The sequence below is a fragment of the Phascolarctos cinereus genome, unplaced genomic scaffold, assembly GCF_003287225.1.
Source record: "Phascolarctos cinereus isolate Bilbo 61053 unplaced genomic scaffold, phaCin_HiC Scaffold_3;HRSCAF=262, whole genome shotgun sequence".
Taxonomy (NCBI): domain Eukaryota; kingdom Metazoa; phylum Chordata; class Mammalia; order Diprotodontia; family Phascolarctidae; genus Phascolarctos; species Phascolarctos cinereus.
Genome location: NW_027555736.1, coordinates 207,604,406 through 207,623,958, shown reverse-complemented (window position 1 = coordinate 207,623,958; position 19,553 = coordinate 207,604,406). Strand labels below are relative to the sequence as shown.

The window sequence follows — 19,553 nt, the reverse complement described above, 5'->3', positions numbered from 1 at the left end:
AAATCTAGCATTACATTATCAATAACAATAACCATACAAATATAGATGAAGGTTGGTCATCTACAGTGTCTTATACACCTTAAGAGGAAAAAACACTTTCCCTTAATGTACACATCATTTTGACACTTACGAACGAAATTAAATAACGCTTCGATAGTTTGAAGACGGTTATCTCCACCAGTGCAGTGGCTTCCCTCACCGCGACAGACTGGGAACCCCTCTACACCCCAGCTGATGTTCACGAGTTATTTTGACTAAAAAGACTGATCATCAGGCTGCAAAGCCCTTTGGTGGGCAGCCTTCAAATGATAATGACAGCTTGCAGCGGCACATCACTTCACAGTCTATAAAGTACTTCCCCTACTACAATGTGAATCATTATTCCCAGTTTACAAACGAGGAACCAAAGGATCAGAAAGGTTAAGTGCTTTGCCTAAGTTCGGAAGGCCAGGGAGCAACAGACTTGAACCCAGGCCTTCCGTCACCTAGTCCATTGTCTTCCACTCAAAGTGACCAATCAGACCTTGTCTCCTGAACCACATTCCAGTTTTATTTTCCAGCCATCACTCTCTAGTACTATGTACACAAAGAAACAGTTACATTCTAGATATAAGCAATCTAATTCTATCAGCATTTCAAAGCAAAAAGGTGTTTCAATCATACACCATTACTTTCATTATGTCTGTGTTTTAATCACAGTATGTAACAGAAGGGATTAATGACAGTCTTTTTAAGACTGGCAGAATACCTCAAGCATTAGCATTTTCCTCTCATCTCAATCACTGCTTGCGTCTATACTTTGGGGTGTGATACTGGCTCTCTCACCATTATGATGAGCAGAATCTGGAGAGACATTCAAGGGAAACATTTCCTTGATGTGCTCTCTGAAAGCTCTCCATTGATTTTATGGTATTTCTTTCCACCAACAGAAAACAAATTGGAAAACACTGTGCCAACTACAGAAAAACCAGACACGAGCAATTTTGCCTGAGAGTCCTAAATGCTCTAGAGGAAAGTTGAACAGATGGACTTTTTTTTGTATAAATAAAAAGGAAAGGGAAGAAAGGGAAGGAGAGGAGAGCGACAAAAAGAATTAACAAAGCTTTGGAGCTCAGCAGTACGATGCAAGGTAGGATCAGCCAAGCAACAATTTGCCTCTGTTGCTCTGTTTTAACTCTCCCACTGAATTCAGGTTTATCCGTAAGTAACAGGGGAAGAACTTTCACAAAGTAAACAGGGCCTTGCAACTAGAAGTCAATTTAAAGATAACTTCAGCTTTAGATCTCTCTTTGAAACTGAATTTTGAAAATCACCAAGGGCCCTTCACTTTTTCTAGGGAAGCATCTGTTTGGTTGGGCTTTCATGATTTCTAGATCAACCTTTCAAACTGTTAAATGAATTAAATGAGAAAAAAACCTGTAAGACATACCCTACCATACAATGTATTTTAATGTTCTCCTTTCAAATTTGCTATCAGTAAATCAAAAGGATACCATTCAACATTTCATAATCAATTGTTTTTATTCAACTACTCAGCTAGTCTTTTCTCCAGAAATTTGCTAACAGCGTGCTTAATCTTCTTAGAATGTTAATAACATTTATCACATTACCCTCCATTAGTATTATTAGAGATACATCACAATGATATTTTACTACGAAGCAAAGACAGAAGAAAAGATTAGGAAAAATAAAAAATACTAATAGAAACAAATCACAGACCCTTTAGCCTGAAGGTATACAGCCATGTCTTCTCATCTCAGTACTAAAAGGGCCCCAAAGCACTCTTAAATACAGAAACAATGCAAGCTGCCCTCATTAACCACATTCACTTTTACAAATCATTCAAGGTTAACCTATTCATTTCTAATTATTTCTTTATATCTCTTAATTTTTCTTCTATTTCCACTTCCACTATAATTTACTACTTCAAAGGGCTATTAACTCTTGCTTTCCTTTGAATGCTGGTCTTCCTGTTTCAGTTTAGTCTACAGGCTGCCCTGGGAACTTTGATTTTCCAGTCGATGGACGACAGCTAATAGAAATAACACTGACATCGTCTAATTCTCATTTTCCTTATGTCCTTCTACTGCACTTGTCTCTTAGTTTTTCCATCCATGTGTCATCTCCTCACTTACTATATTCCCCAATTCCCCTCATTCTACCATTTAGGACCTTCATTCAGCTCACTGAATCCTCAGGCTTTTCAGCTGCATCACTCTTCTGTCCATTTATATTTCTCTGCCCTCGACCCCCACAATCCTCCTAGTATTCTAAAGTCATGGTGCTGAATTCCAAAAGTTCCTGTTCTGGCTACCTTTACTTCCTCCAGCGTCATCCGTCCCACCAAACACAGGCTCACCCCAACCATCTGTTCCTTTTTCATTCCTATTCTCGATCTGTCATAGGCATTCAAAGAATGCTGAGCATCATACTGACTTCTAGAATAATTTTACACATTCTTCCCTTATTTTTACTTTTCCCCTTGCTATTATTCTTCTCTTATCAGCTCTCATACACACAACCTTCCTGGCTCTTCTCCATACTGAACTCTCTCCTGAAATCTTTTGCTCTTCCTTTACCATATGATCTCACAAATTTTCTTTAAAAGCCAGTACTGACATTATCACAGGGCTACCAGATGTTCCCAACTTTGCAGAGACATTCTGGTCATTCTGTCTGGCTATACTAAGCAAATGGGCTGGGTTTGGGAAAAACGGCCCGAGGTAGCTGTCTTCTTCTCGACTCAGACCACTGTTAGTCACATTTCCATCCCCACCCCCTGTAAATCAAAATGAGTTTGCTCTATACAGTTGCTCTATATTTTACTAATTACTATCATGTACTTAGAGATAGAGGTTTTAAGACACAACATGAAAATTTTATATATTTACATACTTATGCAAAATAAACTAAGACATGTCTACAGATTTCCTATGGGGAAAAAAAAATCTGGCTGCTGCTGTATATTTCCTACCCTCTTTTTTTTTTAATCTACTGTTTTATCAGATTGATAGCTCTCTCTTTCTGTTTCTTCCTCTCTGCAATAAAACATATACGAAGGCAAAAGACCAAATATCAGTTAATGTTACAGTGAAAGAGAATAATTAACCACTTAGTGATTTAGGGTTCTGTTTACATTCCTTATTTCAAGTCAAGAGCATTAGTAAGACTTGTCTTTATTAAAATCAGTTTTCATGACATGATAAAAATATTTACATTCATACAAATGTTTATATTTCACATATAACATGCAACTAGAGACTACGCTCATTCCATATTTTCACGTACTTACTTCTTTTACCTAAGATAGCAAGTGAATACCTTTCACAGAACACATGCAAAGAGGGCTCTTTCTGAGCTCAATCTTGCTCTCCTGCTCGGAGAGTTTCTGGCTATCTTAGATGGCCATTTCACAAGGGGGCCGGCCATGCTTATTTTTTTCTCATATCAAGTCATTCTCCAGACTGCTGTACCTTCTCATCTGCAGCCTTGCCCTTGAGGTGTGCCCTCCTCCCCACCTTCCATCCTCTCACTAGCTTCTTAGTGTGCCTTTATGTGCTAAATCCTTATTTTTAATTTTGTTCTGCTGGACCCCAGGTTTCTGTGAGATACTACTAGGAATTCCTTGAGATCACTAACTGATTACAATGACTTATGTTTAATTATTCTTTACATCATACCCTAAAGGCATCCCAATATTTGGGGTGCCCCTTGTGTCTCTTCTTTCCTGTTTCCTTGAACTACCATACACAGAGGCAATACAGATTCCACGCATGCTCCAAGCTATCAAAGAGGGGCAAGGAGGAAGCCGAGCAATACATGCTCTGATGAGCCTAATTTCCCCTTGAGGTCATTTATGCTCCAAGTATTTCTCAACCACAAAGACTACTGGTAGAAGTGGGGTGAATTAAACACTCCTTGCTAATAGGCTTATTGTTGGCTAGATGGTAGAGGGAGGCTTTCCTCCTCTCAGAACTCTGGGGACTGTATTGCAAATACTCTCCTGGGCCTAAATCAGGGGAGGACATAACCTATCTTTCCTTATTTACAAATCAACCAAGAAAAAAATTTCCATGCAACCCTTCAAGTTTTATATTAGAGTCCTAGGCAGAGTTCTCTGAAACTAAGAAACCGCACATTTCAGAATCTTTCTCAAATGCAATAAATATTCAAAGAGCTCACAGTATCATGGGACTAAATTTAACTACAATTCAGTTAGCTCTTGGACATCTCAAGATGGCTAAGCCAAAAAGCACAGGGAAACATTGGGGGGGGGGGGATGTCTTGAAAAAAGCTGGTTCTTTCTTCTACTGGGCAAAATCTAAGAACTAGCACCTTACATAGTCTGGAGAGTACCCCAAAATTAAAGCCACTAACTTCCAATAGACTCAGAAGGAAAATCCCCAAACGATGATCTGTATAGTCTGTTACACACGGCTCTCCCGTTTTAGGTCCACCTCCTGCTTCTGCCAGAAAATGAAGCTTTTGGCATTTGTCTGGGAGCTCATATGTCTTGAAAAGCTGCAGAGGTGAAACATAAAACTTTCCCTGTGTGATTCTCCTATTTGATCTTTTGTCTCATATGTTCCCCTTAGGGATATATGAGAAATACTTCTCTGAATAATTCATAAGTACCTAGGCAGAAACTCACTTATCCTTTTGAATAAAAAGGCTGGGTACAAGAAGCTGATTACAGCTGTTCTGAATGCTCTAGCGAGAGCAGCAATATCTTAAAGGGCTTTATAAAAATTCCCCTTATGATAGCGAGACAAAAATTGATAGTTACCCAATATTTTTAATCAAACAGACCACAGGTAATAGTATTATGTGAAATTACTTATAAAGCAACAAAGATATGTAAAGGGAGGTTTAAAAGACAAGAAAGATGATATCATTCAACTTCTGAATTTAAAAAAATTCTCGTTTTGCCTAAGTTCTCCCATTTTAAAAATGGAAGAAAATATTGATCACTTTAAAGTACAGTGAGAATTAACAAAATAATGAAAGCTGTAAAGTTTTGTAAGTTCCTTTGGTGAAAGTATTTCATTATTATATATAGAATCATAAGGTTTTAGAGATGGCACAGATCTTAAAGGTGATCACATTCAATCTTCTCCTTCTGCAGACGAGAAACTAGGGACCAAACAAATGAAGGTAATTATCCAAAATCACCTACATGCTACATATAGTGAAAGGAGAGCAGGATTTGAACTCAGAAGAACTGGGTTCAAATTCCATTTCTGCTATTTACTACCTATGTAGTCTATGTGGCAAGTCATTTAACTCTTTGGGCCTCAGTTTCTTCATCTGTAAAATCAGGGGGGGCTAGATTAGAAAACTTCTCAGATCTCTTTTAATTCTGAATATATGATGCTGCAATATGTGTCACAGCAAGGACTCAAAATCTGTCTCCTGATTACCAAACCAGTGTTCCTCCTACCATATCAGCAGAGCCTTCTGATTGACTGTCAGAACACAAAAACAGCTAGTAGGAGCTAAGTTCCAGTAAGCTGGTGAAATCAAGGGCACTCTTTTACCTTATATTGGAAAAAGTCAGAGATGTTAGAAGAGAAATACAGATTTTGACCTCTGAACCTGGCATGTACATTAAGTGAAAGAATAATATATTTTCACAAAATGGCATATATTTATATCTATATCTATCTATATATTTGTGTGTATAAATGTAACATACACATGTGTGCACATATGTCTATACATACACAACCACACACACTTTTTCCCCCAAAAAATTACTCTTTTGGGCATATCAGTTATTCTTATTAACTGGCTAACTAGGGTTCAATTTCAGAAATTCATTAAAAAAGCGTTTGGCACATAGGAGGCATTCAGCAAATTATTTTAAATGGCCAACCAGAACGGAATATTATTTACATTTATATAAAGTTTCAGGGTTTTCAAAGCACCTTTCCAACAAAAACCTGTTGAGGTAGGTAGTACTTTATTAATCCCCATTCTACAGATGAAAAAATTAAAGATGAAAGAGCAATCTACAGAGGTAATTCAATCTATCCCCCCTGCTTGGTAGTATTCATTACCTAAACCATCAAAAAATATGACATATGTTGTGGACGTGACCGAATGGCGGATAATTCCCTATAGAATCAGGTTCCCAAATTACCTACTGAGGTTTCAGAGAGGAAGGAAGCGGGCCCAGTGAAGCCATCCTTCACCCATGGTTCAAATTCCCAGAAGAGGATAGTCTAAGCATGTCACTGGCAACAAACTCATAAACAATGTGGAAACTGGCTTCTTTCCAGACTGCCTACTTACCTTAAACCCTGGTGATTCTTAGGTGGTAAAAAGTCCACAGCAGATCATCATAACTCACAATCCCATGTCCACAGTGAAGAGGGAAAATGATTGTACTGTGGCGGGAACTGCTCACCTATTTTCTAGGATAATATCACTCACTTGTCAAAGGTTTAAGAAACTGAATGGTATGAGACAAGATAGCTGCCTTGGTGTACTTAAGATGTGGACCTAACTGCCCAGGAAATTCTCCAGAAGAGCTACCATATGGCAACAAAAGTGCTACAAATTCCTCAAAAGTAAAGCAACAGCACAGAAATTTTGAGAACAAGCACTTCTTTATCTCTCTAACCTATAGGTTAAAGGTTCAAACTTACATACATTTGACAACACTGAGGCTTCTAACATAGTCTGCTATCAAACTGAAATCACCTACTTTTAGGTTGGCATTTCTCTGAATGGGGGAAAAGGACCCCAAAGCTCAAAACATCCCAATTAACTGTAATTCGAAAACGAATGCCAATTCAACAACAGAGTGACTGGGTCATAATTGTGACTTACCAATCTCTGCATGCTCTTCACATGAGTGGGACTGATGGATAAGGCTTCTTCATACCAACGTCTGGCTTCGTCAATGTTTCCTCGGAGTTCGGAGACTTGGCCTCGCATGTAGAGGACATTGTGAGACATTGGAAAGAGGTTAGCTGCTTCCTGGGTACATGCTGTTGCTTCTGCAGGCTTGCCAATTCCAATGTAGACTTCAGCTGTAAGGAGAAGAGCAGAAGGGAGGATTGCACTTGCCTGGGACACATCAATACAGCTATTCTTTCCCACAGCTGTTACACTGGTTGGATAGGTTTTGATTTCCCACTAGGTGAACCAGGCAGCTTCGTATTGGAAGGGACCCATCTGGAAAAGGAACAACAGCACAAGCAGCGCCCTAATTCAGCCAATCCCCTCAAAGGTAACACCTGGATATTGGTGTTCATTTATTCTACCTATTAATTCAGTCACTAAAACCACCTCTGTTGCAGACATTTATAGAGATTAAGAAGTGTTTCCCTATGAAGGTCAAGGAAAACTAGTAATGTTCAGGTGACCCTCTGAGGTTGACAACTACCACTCTGCCTCTTGGCACCATCATCAGAGATAGGCCATTGGGCTTGTGGAACACTGGGTTGTGTCTTTATCAAATTTCTTAGAGCAAAGTAAATGCAAAGGGCCCAATTATGGCAGGAATTCAAGTAAATCAAATGGAATTCAAATTAAACAAATATTTACTCAGCTCCTAGTATGTTCAAGGAACTTAAATGACTTAACCCTCAGGCCAATTCTGAAGCTAAAAAGCACCAGTAGCAAACCTTTTTCTTACATCATTATAAATTCTCCTCCTGATCAGTTCTCTCCTGCTTTGCTGAGAAAATCGGCCCGGTGCCAGGAGCCACCTCTGACTCCCTACTTTGTACCTCAAAATGCTCTGACATCAGCCCTCTTCTCTCCTCCTTCATTTAATCTCAGATAAAGAGGTGCCCTCTTCACCAAGACTCACTTCTCTACATACCAACTTGATGCCATGCCTTCCTTTTTCTGCCAACAGACTGTTGTTTGCAGTCATCCCCCCCTTCATCAATCTCTTCCTATTTACTGACTTTTTCCCTGCTTCCTGCAAACATGCCCATGTCTCCCCAATAATTAATCCACCCAACACACAAAGCTATCCTTCCCATCCTCTCAAGCCAATAGCCTATTATTATAGGAACACATTTCCCTTCTTCCCTCCCACTCCAAAATGGATAGTTCCACCTTAAAAAAAAAAAAGACAAAGCTGCCTCCTGGGCCTGATTAGCGTCAGCTTTCCAGAGGCAGCTTCCTGGTCATCCAGGAGCATAAAGTTCCAGCCACAGCCTCTCAAACTTGGTAAGTGCCTAAGACCTTTTCAGTACCATACCATAATGATCTTCTAATCATATGTGTTTCCAGATGGAGAACATGGGGACCACGTCCAGAGAAGCTAAGGACCACTACATCTTTGTTGTGTATTTCGATGTGTTTGAGGAAAATAAATCTCCTTTGTTAAATGTCCAGTGACTTAAGAGTGCCTCATTTTGCCAGAACACTGAACCTGAACTAAGAGAACACCAGAGGGTGTTAGAGCCACCCCTCCAACACTCATCTACTTCTTTCCTCCACTTTTTCTTTTTCTTTCCTTGAGCACAGATTTTCTCATGTCACTCCCCTCCTCAACAAACTGCAGTTTCACAGGTTTCCTACTGCCTTGGGATAAACTGGAATTTGCCATGTTTGGCTCTGAAAGCTCTTCACAACCTGGCTGGAGTCTGTCTTTTAGCTTCAACGGGCATCACTCAACCATAACACTTGGTGGTCTAGCTACCAAACAGGCTTCTCTGTTCCTCCACTACAAAAACCCATCTTCCATCACCGTGCCTTTGTCCTGTTTGTCCCACATTCCCAGAGGACAGTCTCTCCTTTCCTCTGCCTCAGTGTCTCCCTTCCTTTAATATGAAACTCAAACACCATCTCCTTCATGCTTTCTAAATGTCCCCAGCTTCTAGTGCCCTCACCTCTAAATCACCTTGTATTTAAGCACTATATAGCTACATACCTAATATACCTTTATATGCATAGATATTTGTAAACTTCAGAATTATGCTGTATATGTTTATGTTGGTTTTATATGTACTTACCGTGTCCTTGATTAGAATTTAAATTTCTTGTGAGTGGAAATTGTTTCATAGTAGGCACTTCCTTGTTGATTTACTGATTTAATATACATACACCAAACTCCTATAAGTTATGTGCAGTGGATAAGAATGATGGACTCAGGAAGACTTGCGTTCAAATCTGGCCTCAGACATTTACTAGTGGTGTGACCCTGAGCAAGTCACTTAACCTCTCTGTGTCTCAGTTTCCTCATCTATAAAATGGGGATAATAACAGCACCAACCTCTTAGGGTTATTGTGAGAATAAAATGAGATCAAATTTGTAAATCACTTTGCATAGCTTAAAGCTATGTAAACATAAGCAACTGTTTATTATTACTATAAGAGGATGTCTCTCCACACTTACTGCCTCTACTTTACTGCTCATTCATTTTTCAACCTCTTCAATCTGGCTTCCAAACTCATCACTCAATTGAGCTTGCCTTCTTCAAACTTACCAATAATCTCTTAACTGCCAAATTAGATGATCTTTTCTAAGTCCTAATCCTTCTAGCCCCAGCTGCATTTGACATTTTTGGCTACCATCTCCTTCTGGACACTCTCTTCTCTGGGTTTTCATGACACTGATCCCACCCGGTTCTCCTATTACTTATCTGACCCTTCCTTCTCTCTCTTTTGCTGGCTCAATATCCATATCATGCATCCTAACTTGGGTGCTCCTCTAGGCTCTGTCCTGGGTCCTCTTCTTTCATCTCTATATTCTTCCTCTTGCTGACCTCATCAGCTTTCAGGGGTCTAATTATCATCTCTACATAGGTGAACAGATCTACATTTCCCATCCAAGTCTCTCCCCTAAACTTGTATCACTAATTGCCAAGTGGACTTTTCAAATTGTAAATCAGAGACACCTCAAATTCAACACATTCAAAACAAAGCTTATTCTCTTTTCCCCAAACCTATCCTTCCTTTGAACCTAACTACTTCTGTGCAGGTCACCACCATCTTTTCCAGTCTTCCAGCTTCACAACCTTGGCATTTCCCTCAACTTCTCACTCTGTTTCACCCCACATAACTAATTAGTTGCAAAATCTTACCATTTCTATTTCCACAAAATCTCTTGCATCAGTCCCCTTCACAGTCACCACACAGCCACCACCTTAGTTCAAGGACCTTTTCTATTTTTCATAGAAACAACTACAGTGACTACCTAACTAATATTCCTGTCACATGTCTCTTCCCACTCTAATTAATCCATATTGTCTAGGTCCACCCTTAAGAACAGCTTCTACCAGGTCACTTTTCTCCTCAATAAACACTCACTCCCTTTCAGTTTCCCAAAGAAGCATGCCCACTAATGGCCTGGATCTGATTCTGGAAGACTAGGATGGTGGGGGATCACTTTCCCAGAGTGACTGTTACTTCCACGGGAGCTGTCCCAGGAAGTGGAACCCAGAAACCTTTGGCTGTAGTCATGGGCTGCTACAAGTGACCCACAGTACAGGACTGCTGCCATTTTGCTTGTTCTTATATTCTGCAATGATGTAAATCTTAGATTTGATGCAGAGTAGCCCCTGACTTCCCTGTCAGGAAGTGGGGAATTTGGCTGACAATCATAGGTGATCTGGCAGTGGGGGAATGGGGTGCTAGGCCACAAAGAGCATTTTACTGGAAATCACTGGAGGATACCCCTCAGCAATGGAAAATGTGAGAGTTCTTTGGCTATCTCCCCTTAGAAATTTAATAAAACTTTTATTTTAAATATTGATAGTTTTCCTAAAATTTATTGCATATTTTTATCTTCTTAAACCAACAAAAAACAAATCTGTGAATGATAAGAGTTGAAATTTATGGAGCACTTTAATGTCTGTAAAATATTTCATATACTCATTATTTCAACTGAATTTAAATGTTTTCTTATCATTATGAACTTTATGTTTACAACCATGACTATTTCCTTATGGAAAGAGATAACTACATGTGACACTCTACATATGTACAGCTTGATTTTCTTGAAAAGTATATATCAAAGAAGCCATCACTGACGGAGACCATGCAGTTCCAGGCTACCAGATTGTAGAGGACAGTCAGTCAATAAACATTTATTAAGCACCTAGTACGGGTCAGGCACTGTGCTAAACACTAGGGAAAAGAAAGGTAAAAGAGTCTCTGCCCTAAAAATCAAAGCGGGAGATAATATGCAAATAGCTATGTACAAATAACCTATAACAGGATAAATAGGAAATAATAAACAGAGGGAAACTACTATGGTTAAGAGGGATCAGAAAAAGCTTCTTGTAGAATGTGGACTCTTAGCTGGAAGCTGAAGGAGGCTAGAGAAGATAGGGAAGCCAGGAGGTGGAGATAAGTAGGGAGAGCATTCCATGCATTCACTGGACAGCATCCTTCAAGCCACCCAAGATGGACCTTCCAGAGATGGAAGGGAAAAAAATAACCTTCGCAGGCCCACAACTGCAAACCAGAGAATGTGACAGTATTCACTCCCACAGAGTTCTTGAGTCCCCTTTTAATATGGGCAAAGTTGCTGACTTTGGTGACCTATGGCTGTGTAAAAAGTATCACAGACACAATTTTCCTGCCTCCCAACTACCTTGCACTTGATACAGTAAAGATGTCATTCATTCACAATTCTACTGAGGATAATATGCCTGGAAAGATGGTGATTGACTTTTTAAACGTTTGTAGCAAAGCCTGAATCTTTCTCATATATAACGATCTACTTCCTAATGATCAGTCAATCAAAGTCAATACAGATCTATAAAATTAGATTAAGGGGTAAAGTTAAATCTAAGCAGTCTCAATTCTGCACATTTACCTAAGAATTTCACAAAGTACATATTAAAGTTAACTCTGTATTTGCAACACAACACTAATTTGCCTGTGTTCCCCTGCTGAACTTCCTTCTACTAGTTTTGTATATTTTAAAAATGTTTCTTCAATGGTCTTTTTCTTGGTTTGGGGGGTGGGTGGGTTACTGCTAGTACACTGCCTCAATCACCCCCTAACTCTCCCACTACCCCAAAAAAACCTTCCTTTGAAACAAATAAGTAGAAATAAAAAATTTCACACACAGGCCATGTATGAAAATGTTCGTATCACTTGGCACCTCTGTTTCATAGAAGGTGGACTACCATACATTTTATACATTCAGTAGTCATTTTGAACGGAATTTCTTTGTTTCTCCACTGGGTTTTATTAGTAACATAAAGAAATGCTGATGATTTTTGTGGATTTTATAAGCTGTATCTTTACTGTAACAGGTTACTGTTTCAACAAATTTTTCAGCTGAATTTAAGGTTCTCTCAGTAAAGCCCCAAGTCATTTGCAAAAATTGCTATTTTGTTTCTAGCATCTATGCTTATCTTTTTGATTTATTTTTGTCTTCTTATTGCTATATGTAGCATTTCTAGAACTCTGTCAAATAAAAGTGGTGATATTAGACATATTTGATTTTCCCCTAATCTTGTTAGGTCTTCAGCATTTTTCCATTATACATAATGCTAATTTTTAGATAGATATTGTTTACTATATTAAGTAACCTTAATGGTTACATTTGCCATATTATTCTTGTGCTAGTTGATGTTTTTTAACTTGAGGCACTGTGTTTTGCCAAAAGCCTTTTCTGGATCTATTGATATAACCAAGTAACTTTAAAATTGTTTTTGTTCTTTATATGGTCTCTTATGCTCATATTTTACGTAATATTGAACCAACCCTGCATTCCAGGTAAAAATTCCAACTGGTCACAGTGTATAATCCTTTAATTATGCTGCTATTTCATTCAATATTTTTACAATATCCATTACAACAATATCCAACATTGATCTATAGTTTGCTTTCTCTATTTTCTCTCTCTCCTCAGCTTAGGTATTAGTACCATATTTGTTATATATTAATTAAGAAAAGAAGGGATTCTACCAAACTAATCCCTTCTTCTTTTAATTTTGAAAGCAATTTATATTTTATATCAAAATTCTCCGAAGCAGCTAAATGGTGCAGTGCATAGAGTGCTAGGCCTGGAGTCAAGAAAACCTCAGTTCATATTTGTCCTCAGTCACACTGACTAGCTATGTGGCCCTGGTTAAATCATTTACCCTCTTTTTCCTTCAGTTTCCTCAACTGAAAAAAATATTAGCACTTACCTTTTAATGAGATTTTAATGAGGATCAAAGGAGATAGTATTTATAGTGCTTAGCAGGGGGCAGCTAGGTGGCACAGTGTCTGATAGAGCACGGGCCCTAGAGTCAGGAGGACCAGAGTTCAAATCTGGCCTCAGACATATAACACTTACTAGCTGTGTGACCCTGGGCAAGTCACTTAACCCCAACTGTCTTGCCAAAATAATAATAATAATAAAAAAAATTTTTTTTGAAGTGCTTAGCACAATGCGTGGCAACATAGGAAGGGTTTAATAAATGATTGTTTCATCTTTCCTGTAAGTGTTTAATTAATTTTGCTTGCAAATCTATCAGGTCCTGGGTTTTTTCTTCTCTTAGGGGGTTTCTTTATGGATTATTTTCTTTTTTCTGAGACTGGGTTATTTTGATTTTCTATTTCTTATTTGGTTAATGTGAATCTCTCTCTGTGAATTCAGGGCTCAGCTTGCCTTTCTCCACCTTCTAACATGATGCTCAACTATGAATTCTTTTGTTCTCTGCTGTAGGCCTGACAAGCACATGTGGAGCTAGAGATCAAGCTGGTCTTGGGCCTCCTGCACAGCCTCTGCCATCCCCTACGCTAGTGGCCAGGTATTGAGCTGACCCAGTTTCACAAGGAGTACATGACTAGGCCCTATCTCTCCATGCAATGGCCTATGGAAATGGGTTCCATTACTCATTTCTTTTTTTGACAGGCCAGGGCTGGAATTTGACTTTAGGATCTCATGCTAGTTTTCAACCATCTCTATTCAGAGCACTGCTGCCTTCACATCCATTTGTGGGTGTTTCCCTGTTAATGGCTGGTAATTGCTCCTCTCCCCCACTTCTGCTAGCTTCTGTAGTTTACCTGTGCTCATGCTGGTTTCCCTGGTACAGTTCCTTTCCCCACCTACACTGGTCTCTCTGAATAGTTCTGGACTAGATGAAGGAGATTACTTATATTTTTTTTTCAGTTTTCTATTTCATTGGTCTCTCTGCAATTCCTTTTAGATATTTGCTGGGAATTAATATGGGAGAACTAGTCTTCTCTATAACCTTTCATATCAGCAACCATAACTCTTCACAGGAATTTTTAAGGATTAAATTGAGTTAATAGACATAAAGGAGCTTCAAAACCACAATATGATATATAAAAACTATTACGTTTGTAGTGCTTTAAGGTTTACAAGGGCTCCCACTCACAACACCCCTAAGCTATTATTGTTACATATCTAGAAAAAAAAATCTATTCAAGTTTTGATTCTTAACCCTTTCACTTTCTACATGACACGTAAGAAATCACTTGAACACTCTAAACCTGAGTTTCCTCATTTGTAAAAATGAGAAGAATTGTACTCACACTGCCTATCTTAAGGGGCTATTGTGATTAAAGTGCTTTATGAATAATGAACTGTTATGGCAATGAGAGCTACTACTAATGTCTCCTCCACCTCTAATATTCCCATTCTACCACTATTGTATACAGTGAAATTTGACATTATAATCAGACAGAAGAATCAACTGGATGGACCAGATTTCTGATCAGGTATGACTGCTCTGAGGTTTTCATGCAGGAGATACTCAGTGTATGATGATACTATCTGGCTCATATTTGGAATCTCTTGGTGTTTAGTCCATATGTCTGCACAGACAGAGGTGCTGAATATGTATGTGGATTTAAGACAAAATGCTCAAGATGGAGTCACGGTCTGTACCTCACCTCTGACACTGCTGTCTTACACAGCAGTGGTGAATAAACTCATAAACGGAAGTTGAAGGAAAGACCTAAGGCTTACATTACAGAACCCCTGACAGCCCGAGTCAAGGAGTTCATCAAAGTGCTCTGGATTTTAACTCCCAAAGCAAATCAGAAAATCTGATCTCGTCGTGGCTAAGAATAGCCCCCAGTTTAGTCTGTGAAAGGTGCCAGAATGGAAGCTATAATTATTAGTAACAAGCAGAAATTAACCACCTACCACCACGTCATTTTTAGCTGCCATCCAAACGGTTTTAAATTAAAAGATGGGTATCAAGAAGCTAACTTGACTTGGGAGAGGTTCTAATTCATTTCAAAACAATGTAGACTGTATTAACAACTATGTTAACAATGAATTTTGTGCCTTACAGAAGAAATTAGGGTTATTCTTGGGGTTTCTCTGTCTTCAAATTATATAAAAGTCAACTGCCCAAACCCAGGCCTGTGTATTCCTAATCTATTAAACTCCCATTGAGCCAATTACTTACTATTTTAATACTGTACTTCAATTTCCATTCCTGTAGAAAGAAAGGAATAGTCCCTGATCTCTATCTCAAATGACTTAAGAAAATTTTTTGGAAGAAAAAGTTCTACTGCTACATGGAGTGGCACAATGTTGTGTGAATTCACCAGGAGGGACAATGGTGATGAAGCCTAACAACGAAGCAGAATCTGAAGAGAAATGAAATAGGAGGCAGTACGATATGGAAAATGAAGACAAACAGCCTTTAATCAACTGCTTTTTTCTGGGTAACACACAACAAAGAAAGAAGCTGAGTTGGGGATATGTTGATACCATCTACCATTACATTCTCCAAGCACTGCTGTAATTCCCAAGACCCTTAGTTTCTCTAACTTTTTCCCTCCACTAACAATGGACACAGCTTTAAGGCTCAGAAGTGGGAATGAAGCAAAAAAGGAAGGGCCAGAGAGGGCTATTCAGTTCAGACTGGGTCATTTCACCCAGCCCTACTCACCACAGAGTTCAATTCAGTAAGCACTTATTAAGCACCTGCTAGAGTCAAGCACTGTGCTGGGTACAGGGGATACAAAGACCAAAAACAAACCCCCAAATTCATCCTTGCCCTCAAGGAGCTTCCAGGATATATGGGGAAACTAACCTGTATGCACAGATAAAGAAATAATATAACTCTACATACATCTACTTACTATGTATACATGTTATATGTACATATCTCCTTATTATACAACATACTATAGCACAGTACACAGTATAACATTATACATATGGCTAAAATGCAAAGTAATTCTGGGGGTGGGGGTAGCACTAACAGCTGGTCAAACGAGGAGAGATCTATTATAGGAGGGAGCACCTGAGTTAAGCCTGGGAGGAAACCAGCAGGACAAGTAGAGGTAAAAGATGGAGCATGGTCTGGAACAGAGGGAGAAAAGCCAGCTGGTTTTTGAAACTGGGAGGAGACAAGTAATACCCTCAGATTCCCAGATCCACATCCCAAAGGCCATGTACTCACTAGTGGTCTAGTTTCCCCAAAAAAATGAGAGCTGGGGCTACTTTAGTTAAAGGGAATTTTTAATAAAGATCTCCAAGTTCTCCATGTCGATGTTCTCTAAGTTAACTGAGCCACAGAATATTTGGGTATTTTTAATATATTGGTAAAACTCCAAAATGCTAGCACAGTGGGGGGGGGGGAGGGGGTGGTAGGTAGGGAGTGAGTGAGCCATTCCCCAAAGCCTACAAGGCATTCAGCTGATGCACTGGGCAGCTGACATCCATTCTATTGTAGAATGCCTCAGCTGTCCTATCAAGGAAATCTATTGCTCATTCTGCCCTTCTTTCCTGTGTCCTTTTATCTGGTTACCACAAAATGGGTTAGAGTGGAAGCAAGATGTTAAAATAATGCATTATTTATTTAGGTGATTTGAGATTCACAGGAGAACCAGAACCACTGAGCTATAAAACACTACAGGCATCCTCTTACGCCTGTAAGTTTTTTCCAAAACTAGGTTCCACATGAAATGAATAAAGAGTTTTAAGAAAATTCTAATGTGAGTGATATTCTTATCCCTAAAAGATTAAATAAAAAAATCTGTACCATAAAAAGTATTTACAATAATTTTTAACTATGACAATGAACTCAAAAGAGAGGAAATACTTCTGATTCAAAATGTCCCCAACTGCTTCTTATCCCAAAGTAAATTCCAAGCCCCCCTCCTCAGAATGGGCAGATCACCACTCATGGGTTCTGTCAGTACATTCCAAGTCCAGAATCGTTCTGTGGCTAAATAGGTCAAGGAAAAGCTAGGCGAGACATCAGAAGACCATATTACAGATATCAGATTTCTGCCTCCACTCCACATGCATCATTCTCATTATAGCTAGGCCCACCAGAAATACAACTGAGCAAGAAGAAATCTACAAAACACTCTAGAAACAGGCTGCATTTTGGAGAGAAATCAGCTGCTGACAGAGAGTAAAGAGCATCTGTCTTAGAGTCAGAACACCCAGGTTCAGGTCCTAGCTTGGATAGTTACTGGTTGTGCAATCTTTGACTAGCCTCTTCAACTCTCTGAGTCTTAGATTTATCATTAGTAAAATGGTGGTAAAAATATTCACAGTATAAACTCAGAGTTGTTATGAAGAAAATGCTCTGTAAACCTTAAAACATTATTCATGTATGAACTATTATTCCTGAATATCTCACTGCCGCATTACTCTAAAACACATGTATATTGTTGTGTCTCTGTATGTGTGTATACACAAGTCTGCTCTCTGTGTGTGTGTGCGCGCGCGTGTGCGCTTGTGCTTGTGGGTACACATACACACACAGTAGAGCTAGGTGGCACAATGGATCAAGTGCTGGGTCTGGAGTCAGGAAGATTTGAGTTCAAATCCAACCTCAAACACTTACTAGCTAGCTGTGTCACTCAACCTCTATGTGCCTCAATTTCTTCAACTGTAAAGTGGGGATAATAATAGCACCTACCACCCAGGGTTATTGTTAGGGATCAGATGAGGTAATATTTGTAAAGCACTTAGCACAGTGCCTAGCACACAGAAGGTGCTTTAGAAATTCTAAGTATTACTGTTATTACTAGGTCAGCATCAGTTACCTTTGTTCTTTTCTGAATTTATACCTTCAAAGAGTATGTGAAGCTTTAATTATATTCTGAGTCTTTCAGGGAAAGCAATTGCTTTGAAATAGTAAAAAAATGGCAATAATTCTGAAAAAGATAAAAATTCACCCAATCCGTTTTATATAATATCTACTCTGTCCAAAGAAATATAGTTAAGGATCTGAAATTATTGTAGGAGGAAATAAAGGAATTGTTTACAGTACATTTCTCTCTATCACCAGTCCAGGAGAAATGTCACAACACTTATTCATTGATTAGCTGGAACTACATTGTTCTATCTTGCTGTGGTGTATCTTCTGTTACCAAAGGTAGAGAGAGATGGATAATCGCATGAATAAATACACATTTATAGATGCAAAGAATTTTCAAACTCCTAACAGGTAGCTACAGATAAATAACCAATATGGTGCAAGAGTTTTTTGTCTTTCCTTTTCCCTTTCCATGTCTAGAGGCAGCTTAGTGTAGCCCCAAATTAACTGGAACATGAGTCAGAAAAGCCAGTTTTACCACTAACTTGTTTAAAAAAAACTCCTCTCTAAGCCTCCACTTTCTGACCCTTCAAAAACTGGTTGACTAGATAATTTCTAAGATCCTTCCAACTGTAGTGTATTGTGTATTTATTACTTATTATAATGTATAATATAATATACATTTATTATAATGCTAGGCACTGTTAAAGACAAAAACGGGAAAGTCCCTTTCTCCTAGGAGCTACCATTGGATAAGCACTCAGGTAGTAAATAAACAAGTAATTTAGAAGAAAGAGCACTAACAATTGGGAGGACTGAGGCAAACTTCACAGAAAGCTGCATCTGAGGCGAGCCTTTTGAAGAATAAAAGCATGTGCATAGTCCAGCAAAAAGGTCAGGAAACATACGTGACCACCAATACTATACGTCATGCTTGACTGTATACCCTTCAGTCATGACTTGGAAGGCAACTGGGAGGTAATAATTTGTATTCTCCAACTGGAATGGGTCTGTATAGGTTACAGAACTATGCATCCATAATAAGTACTCTCAATCATGACGATATCATTTCTTGGCCTTCAGAAATCAGTAGAGTAATTCTTAAAGGATAATATATACCTACTGCCAATGCACTGGAATAAGTCCCTCTGGGTACTATAAGAAGCTGTTTATAAAGAGAAACAAAGACTTCATATTCTGTAGCCAGAAGACACCATTAATATTTTAAATTTAAAAAAAAATTGTGTGTTTCTTAATGAATCCAGGAATAAATGTCTAGCTTCGGTGATCTCAGCAGTCTGACCCACTGATCCTCATATCTCTATCCTGGAAGCAAAATTTAGGAAGATATCTGTCGACTCCAGTGGAAAGGAGAGACATAGAGAGTAGGATTAAGGAATACCTCTGCTTCAATCAAAATAAAACAAAACTTACAGACTGGATGTAAAGAGGAGGAAGAATCAGCCCCAAAACCACCAGAGGTGAAATAGGGACCAGAGAGATAAATAATTCAAGCAAAAGGGAAGGGGGGGAAAGGTTCTAGACAAACCACAATTAGATAATTAGCACCCATCAAGAGAGCAAAAGTGCCCCAGGCTCTTC

At 38.8% G+C, this 19,553-nt stretch overlaps 1 protein-coding gene across 12 annotated transcripts in view; it reads right to left on the bottom strand.

The window, feature by feature from the left end:
- Window positions 1-19,553, bottom strand: part of TTC7B (tetratricopeptide repeat domain 7B) — a 318,583-nt gene that overhangs the window by 66,665 nt on the left and 232,365 nt on the right. For all 12 annotated transcript variants that reach the window (XM_021000269.2, XM_078151432.1, XM_078151433.1 and 9 more), the window contains one exon: window positions 6,835-7,037. In XM_021000269.2, coding sequence (XP_020855928.1) covers window positions 6,835-7,037 — 203 coding nt within the window. The remainder of the gene's footprint in view (window positions 1-6,834; window positions 7,038-19,553) is intronic.